Raw genomic sequence first — 21,048 nt, forward strand, 5'->3', positions numbered from 1 at the left:
GGGAGAGAGAATGACGAACCACTCGATGGTAAGGCATCATGATGGTGGCAGACAGAGGAAAGGCCACTGGGATCACCAAAACCATGAGGGTTCGTCCTCTGGGGATCATGAATATTCACACAACCTTTCAGAAAGATGGTTCGTAATCGGTGGGACCCGACCGACTGCATGGCTTCTTACACAAAACCGTCTGAACAGCAGTCATTGAAAACTGTTCCGCATCGGAAAATTGTGCATTTTACAATTTCAGGACCTAAAGATTTAAAAGGGCTGATCAAGTGTTTGTAATGGGAAGTTGATATCCTAAAAATGACTGGCTAAGTTACGGACGTCACTTTCCCAAATGGAAGTCGATGGAGAATAAGTGTTTTTGGGCCTCGTGGTACGACATGACAGTAAATTTGTAATTCCACTGTTTGGCTACTCGTCTTTCAAAAGCCGGTGCTTGGATGTCACTCTCTCGCCACTATCACTATCAAATAAAGGCATAAACATGCAGGCGAGCGTCACCGATGGAGAGATTAGAAACGCATTTTAACACCAAAGACAAAAACCATTCATCAAACGAAGAGGACGGCAGGGAAGCGTGTTCCACCCCCACACACATACACACACACCCCCACGCTGTTGACCTGGGCTCCGACCGGACCTGCCGCCATGCGTCCTCCCAGACGAGGTGCCCTGACCTCACACGCCGAGACCTTTCCTGACCGACTAAATGGATCGCCTTACGTTTTTAGTGCAGCGACGCTGAAAAGGACCAACAGTAGTGGTAATGGCAGGAATAGAGGGGGGGGGTAAGGTTAGACGAGATGAAAGACTTCAGCTTGTAGGCCGCGGGGGAATGGCAACAAACACGGGGCCTCGAGTGAAACGGGATCCGCAGCGAGAGAGGGAAGGTGGAGGTGCTGCTTTTCTGTCAGTCTGCTTGAGTCCCGCCTGTCAGCTTTCAACCAGGAAGCTCATGAGCTTCATCTCTGCAGAAAACTGCAACAGCCAGCTTACCTACGGAAAGCCTGAGGGGATGTAATACATGTCATAATATATATATATATATATATATATATATATATATATATATGTATGTATGTATGTATGTTAGTTAAAATAGTCCATCCCACAAGTTCAGAGTCAAAGGTCTCAAACATCCACGAGATAATTAGTTTACACGCATATGAAACAAGGAATCCTCACTTTTGGGAAACAGGAACCAGAATCTTTGCTTAATAAATACATAAAGCAGCCAATCGGTTTGCACGGTGTTGTTTGAGCATTACAAATAACTGATCCCACGTCACCTGTGGGCTGCCGTAGTTTCCTGCCTTGTGTAAAAAGTTAATGTTGTGATATCATCATCTTCTGTAAATAACAGCGTTTCACTCAGTACAGTCTGTGGGTACAAACCAACAGGTTGGTGAGCGCGAGGCCACTGAGCGCGAGGCCACTGAGGGCCGTCCCAGGATCAGCGCCTCCTGCTGGTCGGTCGTGGCTCCTGCACTGACTTGTTAGACAGTTGCACCGTTTTTAATTACAGGCGTGGTTATTATTCTAAGAGGTTCCACATCTAAACATCAGGCTACTTTACCATTAAGTCCTTCATTTCAAGTACATCAGGGTTTTGTCTTCATATAATATATAAGTAATATCGTTCATTACTAGCAATCAATATTTTCTTACTGAACCTCGAGTCACTTATAATTAAAACCTCGTCAATCAATCAATCGTGCTTTTCAAAGTGTTGTTTCTGGGATAAAGTAAAAAGTTTGTGGCGAGTTATAAAATGAATAAATCAAAGTGAAACCAACACAAAAGATTTCGACGTGTGAAAATAAAAACAGTTCCTAAAATCTCTAAAGTATTGAAAAAAAAAGTTCAACATCTGGGAAGGAAGGAAAAGTAAGACAAGGAGCCCAAAGTAAGTTCTCTCTTTGCGAGCCAGCACCAAGAGAAGACCCTGCTTCTGCGAGGAGCTGCCATAGCGAGTTTATTTACAATTCACAAAATACAGGTTCAAGCTTTTCACATTAGTGTCGTCTGACAAACAAGTTCCCGCTCCGCTCTCCGTCTTTGGTTTCCCAACCTTTAAACTTTTTAAACACATTTTTAAAACTCTCTTCATCCATTTAATCTGCGTTTGAATTTAGAATAATCCAGTTTTTCCTTTGTTGCCACTTTCCAGAAGACAATCCGACGGCTTTTTCCACAAAAGCATGAATTCTTCCAGCGTTTTGATCAAACGTTTCAGTTTTCTACTTGAATAACTCAACATACAGGTTGGCTTGAAAACTTAGCTGATTTTCAATCCATATTTCTACTATTTTATATACAATGTCATGCTCCTATGGCTTTGAAACATCTCTACGGGAGGTCTGGAGCAGTTGTGCGTTGGCTGTTCGGCGGCTAACTGAAGGCATGTGCACAGGTTATCTTTCTTCTGCGTACTTGTTTTAATGTCAAAGTTACTTTTCTTTTTTGTCCTAACGATGAGAAAGAAGTCTATTAAGTGCTAGGATGCTGTGCGCTTTGAAAATAAAAATAAAAACATAAAAGCGACCGTAAGGCAAACACTCGCGCTGTTTCTGTTCTGTTAGAAGAAGAATTTATAAACTCTGATGGAGGACCATCTTCCGTATGATCGATCTGTTGTTTTAGAACAGAAATGAAGCGGCGCGAGTCCGTCAGTGACTGAACACCGACGATGATTCACACGGGAGTGGACATGAGACTCTCGCCGTGGTTTCACGATAACAGTCAACACAGATTATTGTGACCCACTTTGTGTTGTTAACACAGAGTGGGTCGCTCAGCTACGCTGGGATGAGTCTCAGCTGAGCTCTATGAAGCACACACACACACACACACACACACACCTTAAGTGTTGACGGAAGTTGGCATCAAACTGGTTCCCTCCACTAAAACAGATTATTATTTTTTTCATAGGATTTTGGATTATTGCAGAAAATGAACTCTGTGGCAGACAAACAATTATGAAACTCTCACGTTTTGTTCACAGCAAGATCACAAATTAAATGTGTTGGTCTGGGTTGATATGGAGAATATACAGAATATCACTTTTTTTTTTTTACCAAATACCTCGATATCGATATCGTCAGGTTAACTATTGGAGCTTCCACAAAAAATGAGATTTTTGATAAATAATCAGTAACGTGGATTTGATTATCCTGCCGTTAAAACCAGGAACGCTGATGTCGTATCACAATCAATAAAATCTAAAACAATATTGATTTAATATGAAAACATCGCCCCGCCGTGGTGTGAATGTAATCAGCAGAAGTAAAACGCTCGGCTATAAACTAACCTTTGGTGACGTAAACCCAACGAGGACGTTAAACTCGTCTCCGCTGGACTCTCGTTAGCGAACGTCTTAAGACACGTAGAAGCTTCTGATTTCACCGACGTATTTTACATCGTAGAACAAAACCTTAAACTCTCTTCAGCTGGCGTTAACCACAGAACTTATTCCAGACATCTCACCAAGAACACACCGGCGTTTAGACGAGGGGACCGGAAGTGTTTCGGGACTCGTTCCTGGAGCTCTCCATACTCGAGGATTCTTTTCTCCAAAACTAAAAAACAAGAAGGATATATTACAGGCTTTGTGTCGCCCACATGATGTAATAGTTACTGTAAAGCAGCACAGGGATTTAAACTAATTGGATGTTGCTGATTCTGTAATTCTCCAGCTGGTTTGTTGAACTGTGCGCCCCCCGGTGGTCAGGTGCTCTTCAGCATTTGTGTCGGGATGAACCGTGTTCTGGTTCTGAACTCAGACACACTGGATTGTAACGAGGACATTAAAGTAGGAGTTCTAGCCCTTTGTATGTTAAAAAAAGATACAATTTCTCCACAGTTCATTGGAAGTGAATGTAAACACCTTAACGTTAAAGCTCAGTCAGACTGTCTCACAGACTGAGTTGGGAGTTTGGTAGTTGAAGCATCAGGATTCAGTGGGCGAGTTTAGGGAACCAGGACCTCCGGTCAGCGATTTAAAGGCCTGTTTTCTATCAGATGGATGTTAATGGACATTAACCCCGATAATAAAGTAGCTGTCTCCTAACATTCGTACGTGTCCTCGCCTGCTATGAAATAGATCAAACTCGGTTCACAGATCTCAGGAAACAAAATAAAAGTTTGCTTAAAGAACCTAAACTCTGGATCTTTCCAAACTCGTTGCGTTTTGCCCGAAACCCCAAAATCCTCGACCGCCGGCTGTTTCATTTGTCGCCGTCACGATCTCCGCGCAGCCGCCTCTCGTGCTGCCGCTTGGTGATGATGTATTTGAAGAACTCGTAGACGGACCAGCTGATGGCCGTGGAGGGCATCTGGTAGATGATCCGGGCTTGGCCGCCTTTGAAGAAGGCCGGCGCCCCCCCCATCCTGTACACTGTCCGAAAAGCCTCTCCGAGGCCGGAGATGTGCCGGACGCCGGGGGACGCTCCCACCGCCGCCCCGCCGGCCGGCGCCGCCTCGGCCCGGATCACGTGTATGGCCTGAGCCTCCTGCGTGTTGAGGAGCGTCTTGCAGACGTCGAGCGGGGTGGTGATGGCGGCAGCGAGGGCTCCGGCCAGCGCGCCGGACACGACGTGGGAGGACGGGTTGTACTGTCTGTGCGGGTTGAGCAGCTCCTGGAGGTACTCGTAGGTCATGAAGTGGAGCGCCTGGAAGGGCACGTTCATGGTCAGCTGGGTGGTGAAGCTGCGGTAGAAGGCGGCCGGCCCGTCGTGCCTCAACAGAGACGCCGCGCAGTGAAGCACGCCGCGGTACGGAGAGTTGAACATCTGCATCCGCTGTTTCACAACTGAAGAGAGAAGAGACCAAAAAGAAATATGTTACGTGATTGCTCAATCGAACGGGGAACTGGAAAGAGGAACTCTGAGGAACGCAGGAACACTAGAAAGAAAGGAAGGAAGAAGTGGAACCAAACTCTCAAAAACATCCGGTTTTCTTAATAAAATGAATGACAATTATTATAATTATGAGCACATCTCTGACAAGACAAAAAGTGGTGATTTGTGTGATTTTTTTTTAAACATAACTAATCGATACATTGACGTGTTAGTGGAATAAGAACTCCTCTGCTGGAGAACAGCCGTAGTTATTTTGCTCAAAACAGTCTATTGGCCTCAACAGAAATATGATGATTAATACATATAAATGAATGTCCCTCATAGACTGAACTGTTGCAGTAACGTTTGGGTTTACAGCCGAGTCTGTAGCGCCATCAAGTGTCCTGATGGTAGAATGACACCGTCTGGGATTTAAGGCTCTTTGAAAGGAGGACTTTTATAAATAGACCAACAGAGAGGCTTCACAGTGCAGAAGAAAAAAGGAGCTAAAAAAGATTTTTATGGATTAAAACAAATCTTGCAATTATTAGTGTAAATGATGCATTATTGGAGTTAGTGTAAACAGCTCATAATTAATCTCTAATATTTACTTCTGGTGTACGTCTCCTCACATGATAACTTCATTATCCACCTTCACTAAATCCTCATTTTCACTGAGCAGTAACTAGCTCTCCTGTTGGTTTAAACACTGATTTGGAGTTTACCTTCGGCTGGGTTCATGATGACGTCATGCAGCACTGTGGCCATGCAACCGGCCACTCCTGTAGAGCAGAGAAAACGATTAAGATGAAGCTCAAGCCTCAACAACATCCTCCACTGTCATCAAACTGACATTTAAAATCAAACAAGTGCCTTAAAAGGAGTTGATAAATAGTGTTTTAGAAGCTACGGTACATTTGAGCATCATGGGTGAAAAATGTTCATCTTACCATTTGCAAAGTGGCTGTTGGCTCCAGGGTAGATGGCGTCGCTGAGCGAGAACTTGATCTTCTCGTAGCTGGCGAAGTAGAGCGCGTGAGCAGGCCCCGCCCCCACCGCCAGCACGTTCACCCCTCTGATTGGTCGCCACACGCCCTCCGTCCGCACAATCTGCTGCAGGGCGTCCATCACGTTCCTGTAGCGCGCCCCCGGCTCCGGGTGAAGGCTCTGCATGCGAGTCTGGTGTGAGAGGAACAGACAGATGCGTAAAACTAGATGTTACGTTCACGTCACGCTGGAATGTTCACATGGTCTGTTCCACAGAGCTAACGTAGGCCCAAATACAAGCCCCGCGCTCGATTAACGCCAGGCTACAAGCTAACAGGGCTAGCCCTGGCTAACGGGGCTAGCCCTGGCTAACGGGGTCAACCCTAGCTAACAGGGCAAGTTACGAAGTATTTTTCAAAAATCATTTCCAGCTTGACAGAACTAGTTCATTCTTTTTTTAGATCGGTACCTGATGCTCACACAAAGAAAACCTCACAATGCATTTCAAACCATCAAATTTCAGGACGTCAACAGTCCTGCTCATATCTGAACAACCAGGCGATGGATCGTTAAAGACAAATGAAGCTTGCGTTGCAGTTTCACCATTCTGTGTCCAAATTTCTAGTGAGTCAGAGAAACGAACGCAGACAAAGTCGCTAACCACAGACCACGAATGAGGACGGAGAGAGCTGAACGCAGCCAGGAAGGGTTGAAAAACCCCCAAAAAAAAACAGCCCACCGCTTGCCCGGCTCAGACAAGCATCACTGTAAGTGTAACAAACTAAATTCCCCCAGAAGAAGATGGCGCAATCGTCAAGTTTTTCCTAACATGCAACAAGTGAACTTCTCCTGCCTCCTACACCCTCAGGCGGACATGGTGGTCCTGGAAATGGTGACTCACATGGAATGTGGTCAGTCATCCACCGTATAAAAAACATATTCAAGTCTGGGTTGAAGAGAAACCAAAAACTGAATCAGGTGTCGGTGAACAACAGACAGCACCGAGGGCTTTGTGTTCACGCCACTTCTTCACATGGTAACAGAGTATTGTGTACCTTTATTAAGGCTCAGGGGGAGTACGCCAGCTGAAGCTTGCATGCAACACAAGACAACCATTTTAAAGCTGCATTTGTCAACTCACGAGGACCTCAGTCACACAAGCAACAGCTGAGAGGCTCACGGTGGAGTCACCGGCTCACTCCTGTGACATATGGCGTTATGTATTGCTAACAGGAAGTGAAGAAGACCACGATACATGTATGTAGCACTGGATACTTTAACTAAAATATCTGTTTTTTGTGCCTTCAAAATGTATATGCACGGACTGATATTTCAAAGACGGTCATGTTCTCTGTGTTGGCATTACAAGCACATTACAAATGTTATATTTTTATCTTTGTGTCACGCGTTACTCGTCCACTCACTGTAGCCGGTGACGTTTGAGACAACATGGTGCCATGTATTTATAGTCACACCTTCAATCAGACTGTTACTGGAAGCGAAAGACATTTCAACAAGGAAGTAAATCGCTGACATTCTTTGTCTTTACAGACGTCATTGTCATGTCAATGTCCTCTGAGTCACTGTGTCGGAAATCAATTAGCTGCTTGATAACTTCGAAACAATCAAGTCTGTATTTTCTGTTTCCATCTCTGATAAAACTGTTTTTCTGTCTCTTAATGTTGAGCAGGTTAGTGTTAAGTGAGCGGTACACCATCAGTCTAATAGACACAGGGGTGTTTGTCTACACTTCACTAAGACATCTAGGATTAGGACATCTTGTTGCAGTGTGCTTAAGTTCGGTATTTAATGTTGTTGTTTTTGCCATGCACCAATACCCTGGAAGGGGCAAGTAAGAGAGTACATGCGTGTGTTTGTGACTCAAATCTGGCCGATAAAAAGTAGATGAAAATCCTCGAACAAGTAACTTAATTCTCAATTTATCCTGACGACCAACAGAAGAGACAGCACCACTCCACTGATGCTACGCATTAAAATGTGTTTGAAAGTCTTGGCGAGTACTACGGCATATATGAAAAGAGTTGTACACGGTACTCTGTGGCTCGACATTGCTGTGAAAATATGTAAGATACCCGTACTGTTGTATTATATCTTTGGACCAATAAATAAAATGAGTATGTTGTGGAAGTCGGTCAACAGAATTTAAGTTTACAAACAGAAGAGTCTGAAACTGAGTCTGAAATTAGTGGCAAGAATGAACAAAGAGATAAAAGATGCTCGCCAACCAGGAACGAAGATTGTCAAAATAGGGAATCTTGGGGATGAGGAAGTTGCCCGCTAAACATTACTGGAAAAATTTGTCAAGCACTTCCTCCTTCTACTTAAACAGGCAGCCACAGTCTGGACCGGAGGGGTAACAGAAAAAAAACACATTAAAGATCGTTCTCCTTTTCTCTTAAGTTACATTTTGTACTCATTTAATTTAGGTTCACGGAGCTCAGTTTAAAAAAAAGGAGCTTTTTGTTTCATTTATTTGTTCAATGCTTTCTATAAATGATGAAACAGATGTCAACATTGGAGTTTGGCAAACTGTATTAACATAAAATTATCTTTCTTGAGAATACTGATGCATTTTAACAAGTCATAATCACTATGTGACCATTTACAATGACCACACACACACACACGGATGAGCTAACATCAAGGAATTTGTTGTGAACAAGAGCTTTGTTTGATGGACCACAGCTCAGTGAGAACTAGTTGTTCTTTATCTTCTGACACAACACAAAGAACCCGAGTCTGTATGAAGAGCATGTATACCTGTAGGGTTTTAATTTCCTCCATTAGTATGTAGTGCACTGCATTGTGGGTCAATAGTGTTGCATCAAACCAACTTATTATGCGTAACAAGCACCAGTAAACTTGTGAATGCTAAACAATCTACTTGGCTAGAAATAGCATTTATGTGTAACTCAAACAGTGATAAACGCATGAGTGCAGAGGTTTACAGTAAAAGTTCAGAGATCTGTTAGAAAGTCATGTGACAGCTGTCATATTATGCAAGACTTGTCTTCAGGAAGATTACAGCGGTGTAGTAAAGCGGTGCAACTTCCGATAAAGGAGAAAAATACCAGGATGAATAGTAAATCGAACTGTGTCCACTCCGCTGTCGACAGTTTTTACCATAACAATAAAAAAGTAGTCTGGTTAGGTAATCATAAAACTATCTAGTTATGTAATCTATATTGTTTACAATAAATACACACACACTACCACACTTACATCTTCCAAACCAAGGTGTGTGTGTTATTTCATAGAATTCATCCATCTATACTGTCGACTGTTGATCTAGTGACAGACGGACCCCTCTGTGTTAATCATCTACTTCTTTCTCTTCACGGACTTTCCCCTTTAAATCCTCAGTGAACAGACAAATATTCACATCAACTATCTAACATTATTTGTGTAAGGAAAGTACAAAAATGAGGAATAGCATAACAATGACGATGTCTCTCAATGGAGATATACCCATTTGAATAAGAACTGTGAAAAAAGTGTTGATTTAAGTAAGATTTAAGATTAAAAATGAGAGACATGTCAGTTAAGGACATGTCCGATAATGGAGGCATGTTAACCAGAAAGGCGCAATTGCTGCTAGCTAACTTAGTAGGCTCGTGAGAGGAGACGCAACTGTCAGTTTGTAATTACACTAATAATTAACTAAATGAACGTTGAAATGTTGTAAACATACTCACTCGGGTTGTTTTTCAGTGACAACCTTGTGTTGCGTTATTTTATGTTTATGTAATGGTAGTTAACTGACCTCTGTTAGTTACGGTTAGCCCTGTTAGCCCCGTTAGCTGAGGTCTGCCCTGTTAGCTACGGTTAGTCCGGTTAGCTATAGTTAGCCCCGTTAGCTACGGTTAGCCCTGTTAGTTTGTAGCCTGACGTTAATCGAGCTCGGGGCTTGTATTGGGCCTACGTTAGCTATCTGGTTCAACGTGACGTGAACGAGGCATGCATACGTTTCTAAATAAGCAGCGTGTTGCTTCAGTACCTTGACACAGTCGATGGGGTACATGAGGCAGTGCTCCATGATTCCAGCCACGGATCCTGCCAGCATGTGTGTGCTGGTGGCGGCTCCTTGAGGCAGTCCTTCATAGTCTATCTCAGGCTCTTCCACAGAGGTCGAGGTCTCCGGAGTTACTCGATGCAACATCTGCTCCCCCGTCATTATCTGCGAAAGAGACCCAACAAACTTCCCCGTGGCGTCCAGCAGCCTGCCGCCAATCCATCGAAGCTCTGCCCCGGCTGCGGAGCCTGTAACCCGGCTGTCTACGCCCGGCGTTTCCATGGACGTTTCTCCGTGGACCTGGAGTTCAGGCGGGTAGGATCTCGGTGGGTTAGTCCAGGAAGTCACGCTTAGAAGCGGAAACTGATTGGACATGTTGACTGTCAATCACTACCAGTCCCTCCAATTGGCCGAGTCTGTCTCGTAATAAGGCGGGTAAATACAGTGGGCGGAGTTTCGGCGTCATGTGGGTGTTGATGATTTTGTAATATCAGGAAGTCACGTGTATTTACGGGAAGCGTTTTAAACGGGACGCCCCAAACTGGAATTATAACTATATATCTACAAAATATACACAACTTTGGATTTAAACATCACAGTATAACTTATGTTGTCTACTTAATTATCTGAGCATATTCGCTTTTACGATACGATAATATAAGACAAGACAAGATAAGATATGATCAGATAGACTTTATTGTCCAGAAGGAAATAAATTTGTCTTGGACACACATCGTAGAGTATCTGCTGTTTAAAAAACTAAATGTCATGCTTAAATAATATTGGATACATTAAGAGCAACATACGTGTTGTTCTACACTCTCCATATTGATCATTTATTGTAAGTCAATTAAATTAAATTAAATTGACATTAACAGCTGCAGCAATTATGAGGAAAACTAACTATGTAGTTTATTCAACTCTGTGAATTTGTCACCACTCACTTTAGATATCAATAACTTTGTGGGATACAAAAAAATTCACGCATGACTGTTGAATAAAATCTCACACATTTGAATCATAACTTCGAGGTGGAGACATTTTAAAACAACAATGACACAATTACAATAGCAAATGACTCTGTCATCTCCAGGATTTCCCACCGGTCACTCCCCCGCACATCCCTACACTCGACACTTTCACACTACACTTACATCTCACTGGTTTATAGTCCTGTTATCTGTCCGTTTGTGCACTCGACTTCACTTTATTTTATATTTCACTTTATCTTATATTCCACTTTATTTCTATTTTACTTTATCTTATATTTTCTGTAAATTGAATTTGTTTCTACTTTGCATTGTTGATTGTTGTTGATTGTTGTTAAAAGTTACGCACCTCCCGTCATGTCAAATTCCTTGTATGTTCAACATACAATGGCAATAAACGGTTTCTAATTCTGATTCTGAAATCAAACAATAAAAAACATTGAAATGTCCCAGTTTGTGTCAAGCACTTCAAAATTCATGTTACTCATTCATTTTACTGTTTCTATCACAGTGTTTTAGACAGAATATGTCTGAAAATAAAACTATTTCCTGATTGACCTGATTTGATCATTTGCCAAAATGATGCAAAGAGATTGAAATCGATGGTTTTGACAGAAAGTCTCTCTAGTGCAACAAGACGATTCAATATTCTAATTGTCCTCGTTGATTTCTATCCCTTCGCTCATAAGAACGTCCGCTGTTGGTCGCGCTGAATGAAGAGACCGGTGACAAATATGAACTCTGAAGAAGATGAATCATCTAAGCATGTTCTTACGTTACTTGTCCACGTGGTGGCGCATGTTGCATTTGGTGTTCCTCGAGTTGGGGGTGAGAATGTGTCGCGAGATCCTTTCAAACTCTTAAAAATCCTGATTCAAATTTCCAAATTTTATTTTATATATGCCCAGGTCTCTGACACACACACACACACACACACACACGCGCACACGCACACAAACACACATACGCACACACACACACGCACACACACATACACACACGCACACAGTGAGAGACTAACCCCTAACAGATACTTCTGGTCATTTAAGAATAAAATGTATGATCCGAATACAACATTTTCCAAAAATGACGTTGGTATACCAGCTGTTCAGTTCAAGAAAAATAAATACATAATGCATCCATCTATATGTATCACGCGGCCACGCCCCTTTCCGATTAACCATAAGTGGGCGTGTCGTGATGTGCAACAGACCAATGGCCGCAGCCGGACCGCCCAGTTACGTATTTGACAACGTAGCCGACCGGAAGTCAGTTGGATTTGCGATCGCTTCCTGTTCTTCTTCGCCTCCTCGTCTTCTTCTTCTTCTTTCTTTTCTTTTAAGTAACCTCATGATGATCACATCGTTTCTGTCGAAGGACTACTTTACCTGACGGACTGTGCTGTCATGGCGGAGGTGTGAGGCGCGTGTAGGTGAGTTTATAGAACGCAGAATGAGAGCATATGGATACATTGTAGTCAGTAATACACCAATGAACTGTTCTATTTATTGATGCAACACTTTCATCTTATATAACTGGGACATAAGCCAGTTCTTCTGCTGGCCTCTGTTAGAGATGTCACAGTAATAGCATCGGACCATCTCAAATGAACATGGAGGTATTTATATAATATAATATACTACACTTTACTACATCATACCCATAGTACGTCTTATATTTAATATCATATTCTGATCTATATCATGCAGTAGTATATCTACACATCATGTTATCTTATTACTACCTCTCACCTTCTACTACTTCTCATATTATATCATAATTTACCTGTTTATACCTTATGTTACTCTGATCTTGTCTCGCTCTTTTTTGTATTCTGTTTTTACTTTTAAATCCCTTTTCATTATTTACTTCTTATACTTTATTTATCTGTGTTGCTGTGCTGCTGTTTTTCTCCGGCCGAATTTCGTCACATGGATCAATAAAAGTACATCTTATCTTTAATACTCCAAAGTGCAGTGTTGTACTTGTACTAGTAGATTAGAGTAATGACTTCATTTCTGGTCCCATTGGGACATTGTTACACCAGCAAAGTCTGTTAAATGTCCTGTAACCCTCCCTGGCACATCCTTTCTATATTAAAATACACTTTTATAATATACTTGTTTTAACATACAACATTTAAATTATGTCTCGATTATTGTTTATTGTTACGCACCATTCACCAAGTCAAATTCCTTCTATGTGTAACGTACTAATAAACGCTTCTGATTCTGATACTCATCAATAACTAGAATAAACTGTGAATAGACGCGACTGAAACTAGGACCACACCCTAACGCATACGCTGCACCATGTTAGTTTAGGGCTGCAGCTAATGATTATTTTCATAACTGATTATTCATAAAGCACTGAGCAGCATTCTCTCCCTCTTTTCCCTTCGTGCAGGAGAAAAGCCACGACCATGAGGTGACGTCTGTGACACCTTGACTCAGTTCTCCCACCAGCACATATGGCGAGGTAATAAACTGAGAACAGCATCGACGAGAGCGCGATGTGGTTCACGTTTCACATTATATGACCTGGTTTCACTCTGTGCTCCTCCTCCTCCACAGGATCACTTTTTCCTGCCTGCCGGCCTCCTGGTACTGCAGCGTGTCCCTGCTGTCTCTGGGCTGCGCTCCCAGGCAGAGGCTGCTGCTGCTCTTCATCACCTCCGCCCTCCTCCTCCTGGGAACCTACCAGAGGCAGCTGTGGAGCGCGGGGCCGCGGCGGCCCGGGTCCCGAGTCAACAAGTGAGCGAACGCCAGAGCGAATCCTTCGGCCTCGTTGTGCTGGAACTGTGCACAAAGACAGAACCACCGCTCACTGTGACAGGGTACATTTTCTGTAAAGATCTTAAGCCGTGGGACAGCGGACGTGCACCTTCAGGGAAGATCAACAGTCTGTCAAAGAATCTAATTCCATGTAGTAAACATGTAGTAAACATGTAGTAAACAGTTCAACAATGAGAGCCATGATGGGGAAATGTGCTGGAATCACACAACAAAATATTGCTTCAACAAAAACACGAATTAATTATTGAAGAAAGAAAAGATATTCATAAAAGAAAACACTCAGTAGTTCACACAGTTTGACCACATGGCTGTTTTCACTCCTCCGTGTGAGCGTGGCAGCGAGCCAGCTGATAACGAGCTCTGTGAGAACAGTTATCTCTTCTGCTTCTGAGGCCGGACGGCTCAACGCGACCTGAACTCACTTTGTGGGAGCGACTGCAGGTGCTTCCATCAGAAGCCAAGGACACAGAGAAACAGACGGGACGTGTTCAAGGCACTCGGTAGTTTGTGTGTTTTTTCGACACTAAAAGCAGGAGAGTGCTATGAACAATGTGTCTGTTTCAGGGTTTCATCCAAAGCAGCATACGTGGAATATTCTGTGTTGGTGTAGCCTGTGGGAGGCAAACCTATCTGCCAGACATCAAAACATTCATTCTTCATCTCGTGTGTCTGTGTTCGTTCTCCTCCAGGTACCTCTCCATCGCAGAGTCCATGGAGGTCACCGACGTCTTGGACCCGGCTCTGAATTACGGGATCGTGGTGGACTGTGGCAGCAGTGGCTCTCGGGTCTTTGTGTACTACTGGCCCCCCCACAACGGGAACCCCCACACGCTGCTGGACATCCGACAGATGAGGGACCGCGACCGCACGCCGGTCGTCAAGAAGATCAAACCGGGTGAGGAGGCGCTTTGTTCATCTCGTTGGGTCCTGATGATGCTGGATGACGTCATGTTTACTCCTCGTGGTTCGTTTGTAAGAAGTCAGTGTGAACAGGAACCGGACCAGAACTAACCCTGCCCCCCCCCCCCCCCATGGTGCAGAACGACACAAACTTTGCCGTATACGTCACCAACAAAAAAAGAAATAACATAATAGTCATTGTAATGCAAGCGTTATAATGAGTGGTCTCTTATGCGCTCTCTTCAGGTATCTCCACGCTGTCCAACACGCCGACGCAGGCCAGCGACTACCTCCACCCTCTGCTCCGCTTCGCCGCCGCTCACGTCCCGAGGAGCAAACACAAAGAGACGCCGCTCTACATCCTCTGCACCGCTGGCATGAGGCTGCTGCCCGACAGGTCGACAAAAGCTTTTACTTAAAGTTCCAATAACTTAAAATCATACACGCAGACGCCAGTTTAGGGCAACCTGTCTGTTATAAATGCAGTCTCAACACGACAGTCCTGCAGTAAGTCCTTCATCAAGGTATCATGTTCAGCTGAGCTGTCCTCCTTGATATAAATACAAACACCTCTCAGTGTAATGTGATACTATTCTACAGCACCGCAAACACAACCTCTCTCTAAAACAAAATAAACCACATACAACCTTCACGAAGGCAGGATTTCTGTTGTATTAGACGGCATTAATATATATATCATATATTCTGGTTTCTCTGTATGTAGCCAGCAGGCGGACATCTTGGACGACCTGGTCACTGACGTTCCCCTGGAGTTCGACTTCCTGTTTTCCAGCTCCCATGCTGAGGTCATCTCCGGGAAACAAGAAGGTGAGCTGATTGTTTGCTCTGTGCTGCTTTGAGTGCTACTCTATATATGAACCCAATGAGGAGAATGTGGCAGGAATGATCCTTAAAGCCGCTCTAACTGCTTCCTGTTGTGTTTGTGTGTCTCCCCATCGCGGCTGTGGTGACGTGTTTCCTGTTTCCTCTCAACCCTGCAGGAGTGTATGCGTGGATCGGCATTAACTTTGTGTTGGGCCGCTTCGACCATGCTGATGAAGGTGAGTGTGAAGGAGTTAAAGGGTCAGATGTTATGAAGTGTGTGTGTGTGTGTGTGTGTGAGGTTCTCCTCCACAGGCAGTGTTCTGCTACAGTAGATGAGTTTATAGAAGACTGTGGAGGAGAACCTCACACAAACACACTTCATAACGTCTCTTTAACAAGACGTATCTGAAATTGACACGAATGAGTCTTTTATCAAAACAAACAAACAGAATAACAGAATAACGCTGTAATATCTTCATGTTTCTCAGAAGACGCGACAGTTGAGGTGACAACGGGGTCTCAGAACCAGCGGCCAATCAGCAGGCGGCGCACGGTGGGCATCATGGATATGGGCGGAGCTTCACTGCAGATCGCCTACGAGGTGCCGAGCGCCATCAGCTTCACTTCACCACAAGAAGTAAGGTTAGCCGTCAGGTGGCTGCAGCTGACGTTTGTCTTCATTCGGTTAATCTGCTGGATTATATTCCGGATCCATCGTTTGGTCTGTAAATCGACACAGTTGCAGATGAATGGACGAACTGTTCCCGCTGTGTTCTTGTCATTACGTTGAGAGTTGATGTCTCTGTGTTCTTCAGGAGGAGGCAGGGAAGAGTGTCCTCGCTGAGTTTAATCTGGGCTGTGACGTGGAGCACACGCAGCACGTCTACAGAGTCTACGTCACCACCTTCCTCGGCTTCGGGGGAAACATGGCGAGGCAGCGATACGAGGAACAGCTGCTCAACAACACGCTGGCAAAGAACGGGTTCAGACGCTTATTAATAATTGTTTCAGTTTCTTTTCAACGCTACATTCCTCACAACCTCTCTCTGCCTTTAAGGAAACGTTCAGTTCGCATCTGTTTGGATGATTGTTGGCTGTAGACGTTGAGCTTTCCACGCTCCTGTTGGTGCAGGTTTCTCAGCACGCAGGCGGGCCTGAGCGAGGACCAGCCGTACCTGGATCCCTGTCTGCCGGTCAGCCTGTCGGACACAGTGGTGAAGGGCAACCGCACGGTGTACCTGAGGGGTCAGGGCGACTGGAGCCGGTGTCGAGAGGCCGTGCGACCGTTCCTGGGCCTCCACAACGGCACCATGTCACCGGGGGGCGTCTACCAGGTACGATCGGACCCGCTAGACGCCCTTTGTCTTCAAGTCGCAGCTCACTTGGACAAGCTGGATGTGATTCACAATCACTTTTAACGCCGTGGTTTATTTTGTTAGGCTCCCATCAATTTCAGCAACAGCGAGTTCTACGGTTTCTCAGAGTTCTTTTACTGTACGGAGGACGTCCTGAGGCTGGGAGGAGCGTACGACAGCCACAAGTTCTCCAGAGCTGCGACGGTATCTGTTCTTTCACGAGGAACTTTGCTGTAAAATATCATTTCACTTTATTTGTCCCGTTTCTGGTTGAACATCGTGTTTGTTCTCGTTGTCTCTGCAGGAGTACTGCCTCACCAAGTGGTCCACACTGAAACAGCGTCTGGACAACAAGCTCTTCGCTCAGCAGGCCGACGTGTACCGACTCAAGTGAGTTCGTCTTCATCTTCATCTTCATCTTCAGCCAATCATGTTTCAGGAAGAAGCAGGTCTTTGATGGTGTTCTCTGTTCGGGCAGATCGATACTCACGAGCTCCTCATTTGGTGTCGATTCCTTTAGAAAAAGAAATCAACAATAAATGATCGAAATACAAACGGCATCACTTTCACACGTTTCTGTACGTTGGTGCCAAAACAGCCGTGATACTGTGAGTGGTCACATGACACAGTCGCACACATCATGTGAGAAAACGTCAGGAAGGAAAACACGCCCTGAAAGTTAAATGGAGTTTTACTATTTCAAAGTATTTCTGTAAAATACTTTTTTGACACTAAACATTTTATTTACTTGTACTCCGCTTTGCTTTTATAGTAAATGTATTAATTGTGTGGTGAGAGGATCTCCTGTCATATTATATCAGAGATAAACTCAGGTGCAATACTCATTCATATTCATTCACAATATTTCATTTGTTTAATCTATTTTAATAGTTACAGCATGTTGCGGATTTGTTTTTAGGTGCAAAGCGTGTCGTTTACGACCACAAGGAGGTGCTGTTCCTTCCACTGTAGTTGATATTTGTGCCACTTGTCTGCAAAACAATAACACGGTGAATAAAGATGCACGTCATTGAGTTATTCAAACCTTCAGTGGATGTAAGAAAAACAATCAGAAACAGAAACTCAGTTAAAAAACAGACGATTCTATGATTTAGTAAATGAATCTCTTTCTGAACATAAAGCAGGCCCGTCACTGAGTTTAGGACGGGACTTGATTTATGGAACAATTAACACGTTTAAGTGTTAAAAGTGGAGAAATATCCGACTAGCGAGCAACCGATGTGTTAATGATTTCACAAAAAAAGTTCAAATATTTCGCATCAAAGATGGAAGTTAATCAATAACTTTAACTCTCCAGCTGTCACCTGCTCTCTCTCTGCTTCTCTCAGGCTTCAGTGCTTTAAGTCGGCCTGGATGTACGAGGTGCTGCACTCCGGCTTCCGGTTCCCAACCGACTACCCCAATCTGAAAACCGCCCAGCTGGTTTACGACAAGGAGGTGCAGTGGACTCTGGGAGCCATCCTGTTTAAAACCCGATTCCTGCCTCTCAGGTAACGCCGTCATTTACCACACACACACACACACGCACACGCCTATGAAAGAATCGTACTCCTAAATGTGTCCGTTTCAGGGTGAATATATATGATGACGTCATCGCTGTAGTTGGTGTTCAGTTTGAATCTCCTACCGTCACAGTCTGACCTCCAGCAAACAAATCTCAATCTGCACATTTATTTCCACAATGAATGACAAACATACGAGTCCTCCATCTTCGATCACGTGACTTCCTTTTCTCTGGAGTAGAAGACGTTTATAAATATATATACTTTAAGACAGAAATAAAAACCTCTAAAGCCAAACAGAAAATAAAGTATTTGATGTGTATGCAATGGAAAGATGGTCGTTCACTTAAAATAGTTCCAGAACTAACCCTCTTCACATTAATATACCAATTTTAAAAGGTGTGATTGCACGTTTTAAATCAATAAAAGATCACTTTGGGTTGGAATGGTGTCAAATAAAGACTTTCCTCATTTGGTTTTTCGTCTCCAGGGACCTGCGGCAGGAAACCCTGCGACAGAACCAGAACCACCCCAGCTGGCTGCGCTCCTCCTTCGTCTACAACCACCACCTGTTCTCGCTCTGCATCCTGGTGGTGGTGCTGGCCATCCTGCTCTACATCCTGCGCCTGCGGAGGATCCACCAGCGGGAGCAGCGGCAGGCCGATGCCTTGAACCTCCTCTGGGTCGAGGAGGGAGAGGCCCTCCTCCCCTGAGAGGCCACGTTATAGTACAGCTGACGAGTGCGAGAGTTCCTAGAGCCGAGGAAATCAAACTCCTCTGTATGTTCTTTGATCTGGCAGCTTCAAACTCTGATCTCTTCTCAGACCGGAGAGACGTTCTCTGTGTTCAATTTCTTCTGTGGAAAGAAAGGAATCAACTCTGCACAACAGGATGGAACAACTTCCATTCAACTTCCATTTGTTTTAATTGTGAAGAAAAGTGAGTCAGACAAGTACAGTGTGTGTGTGTGAGGTTAGGCAGTAATATGGGACACATTTTAAAATACACAAATACTGTATATCTACACAAATACCCCGGTAACTATCATCAGTTAGCTTCCCATTTGATCCAAAAGCATGTTTTTATTTATATGTCAGCTGACCTGGATTCAGTGGGGGGGGGGTGGTATCTCACCTGGGGGATGGAGGTGGTTCATCATAGGAAGATGGATTTGTGGAAAGTCTTTGAAGACCGTTCACACCCATGCTAAAGGCACATAAGAAAGAAATGCAGCTCAAGTGGTTCCAACAGGATTCATGTGTTTTATATATTAAATATTAATGTGGGAGAAAAGTCAGCGCAGCACCTGCTAGCAGCGCGGACGTGGACTTTCATCTTCACGAGAAAATGAAACCGAATGGCCACTCAGCTGTACTTTAAGACGTTTACGTCATTGGACACAAGACATTTGTGTGATTTAAAGGGTTAAAAATACAGAGTATTGACACTATAACACAAATATATTTTACGTTGGCCGACATGAAGCGTCATTTATGAACCTTTGCAGACAGTTTCCCAGTTATTTAGATTTAATGTTAGCTGTCCTGTCGTGTTTGTTAGCTCTGACATAACTGTTAGCATGTTAGCATGCTAATGTTGGTGAATATTCGAATTTAGCGTAAACCTTAATCTGCAGATAATGTTTTCACATAGTTTGATTTAGCTTTGAAATCACTGTTAGCATGTTAGCATGTTAATGTTGGTTCATTTAATGTTAAAATTAGATAACAGTTTAGCTTGTTCATATGTTAAAACCTGCGTTAATGGTAGCTAGCATGTTTAGAGTTAGCTGTGACATAACTGTTAGCATGCTAATGTTGGTTCATTTAATGTTAAAATGATCATTTATCTTAAGGTACAGCTGAGTTCAACAAAGTGTAGCTGAGCGTAAAATGACCACTGTTCAGGGGTTCAGGTGACCACTTCTTTTTCTTTGTATCATTTCCTGAACATTAGACTCCAGATTTGTTTACATCTGTTCTTCATACGAGTGCGTCATGTGGTCTTTGAGTGTCTTCATCTGGTGACGCATTTCAACATTCCTCTCTGCAAACGAGAGAGAGAAGAAGCTCTCAGGTTTTGGTTCACCTTAAATCTCTCTTTCACTGTATTCAATATACTCATCGGTCAAAACGGATGCTTGGAAGAAGCAAAAAAAGTAGATATATCTGAGTGTGTGGTTTTTAAAATTAAGCCATTTTGAGGAAAAAGCCACAAAAGAGGGTCCATTGTTTTCCATTGTTTTATGCATTTCATATCTGTAAATGAAGCCAGTTAGTTTTCCTTTGGGAGTCTGTTATGTGCTGACGGTGCAGCTGTGCAGCAAACCATGATGATGCAAATGCGTGTCTGAGAAGCAATCTTCCTGAGAAGTTGAATCGTGTGTTGATCCCACAGTGGGAGGGTTTTTTGTCGTTTGTTTGTTGTTAACCTCCGTCTCCTCGTCTGTACTTCAAAAACACACTTCCTGCGCCGGTTACAGGAGTCTACAGCAGCTACGGTGTGACGTTTAAAATCACTCCCTTTGACCTCGCTGTGAGGTGTCCAGGGTTCCTGCTGCTCCTCTGATGTTTTTGACCCCTGACCTGGGACCAGCGGTGGAGCGTGTCCTTCCAGAGCTGGGCATTGTGCAATGTTTGACAGGGATTCACTGAAGGGGACTTTTTAATTTTGTTTTTAAATTGAGGTACCTTTTTAACATCAATGTGAATATAAACTATTTCAATAAAATAACCTTTTTGTAATAAAAAATTGGTCTTGACTGTTGTGTGCCTCCAACTATATATATAAACCA

At 43.6% G+C, this 21,048-nt stretch overlaps 2 protein-coding genes across 5 annotated transcripts; one reads left to right on the forward strand and one right to left on the reverse strand.

Moving 5' to 3' along the window:
• Nucleotides 1–1,966: 1,966 nt before the first annotated feature.
• LOC306784805 (mitoferrin-2-like) lies at nt 1,967–10,149 on the reverse strand (the record flags this gene model as incomplete). 3 transcript variants are annotated; one of them, XR_013772383.1, is made up of 5 exons in its annotated part: nt 1,967–3,587; nt 4,166–4,819; nt 5,573–5,629; nt 5,798–6,026; nt 9,853–10,149. XR_013772383.1 is itself a non-coding variant. In XM_079278935.1 (5 exons), the coding sequence occupies 4 exons, from the start codon at nt 10,147–10,149 to the stop codon at nt 4,236–4,238; spliced, it is 1,167 nt and encodes a 388-aa protein (XP_079135061.1). In that variant the 3' UTR covers nt 1,967–3,587; nt 4,189–4,235. The 3 variants fall into 3 exon arrangements, 2 of the variants coding, with proteins under 2 accessions (XP_079135061.1, XP_079135060.1); XM_079278935.1 differs by having other exon boundaries at nt 4,189–4,819; XM_079278934.1 differs by having other exon boundaries at nt 1,967–4,819.
• A 2,001-nt stretch (nt 10,150–12,150) lies between these two features.
• Nucleotides 12,151–20,982, forward strand: LOC306784795 (ectonucleoside triphosphate diphosphohydrolase 7-like). Of its 2 annotated transcripts, none has more exons than XM_079278921.1 (14): nt 12,151–12,288; nt 13,263–13,334; nt 13,430–13,609; nt 14,341–14,546; nt 14,798–14,948; nt 15,276–15,379; nt 15,553–15,612; nt 15,865–16,013; nt 16,192–16,358; nt 16,509–16,710; nt 16,816–16,935; nt 17,036–17,121; nt 18,081–18,242; nt 18,745–20,982. In XM_079278921.1, the coding sequence occupies exons 2-14, from the start codon at nt 13,327–13,329 to the stop codon at nt 18,965–18,967; spliced, it is 1,818 nt and encodes a 605-aa protein (XP_079135047.1). In that variant the 5' UTR covers nt 12,151–12,288; nt 13,263–13,326; the 3' UTR covers nt 18,968–20,982. The 2 variants fall into 2 exon arrangements, with proteins under 2 accessions (XP_079135047.1, XP_079135048.1); XM_079278922.1 differs by having other exon boundaries at nt 15,868–16,013.
• The last annotated feature ends 66 nt before the right edge of the window (nt 20,983–21,048 follow it).

The sequence above is a fragment of the Melanostigma gelatinosum genome (genome assembly GCF_949748355.1).
Source record: "Melanostigma gelatinosum genome assembly, chromosome: 11".
Lineage (NCBI taxonomy): Eukaryota > Metazoa > Chordata > Actinopteri > Perciformes > Zoarcidae > Melanostigma > Melanostigma gelatinosum.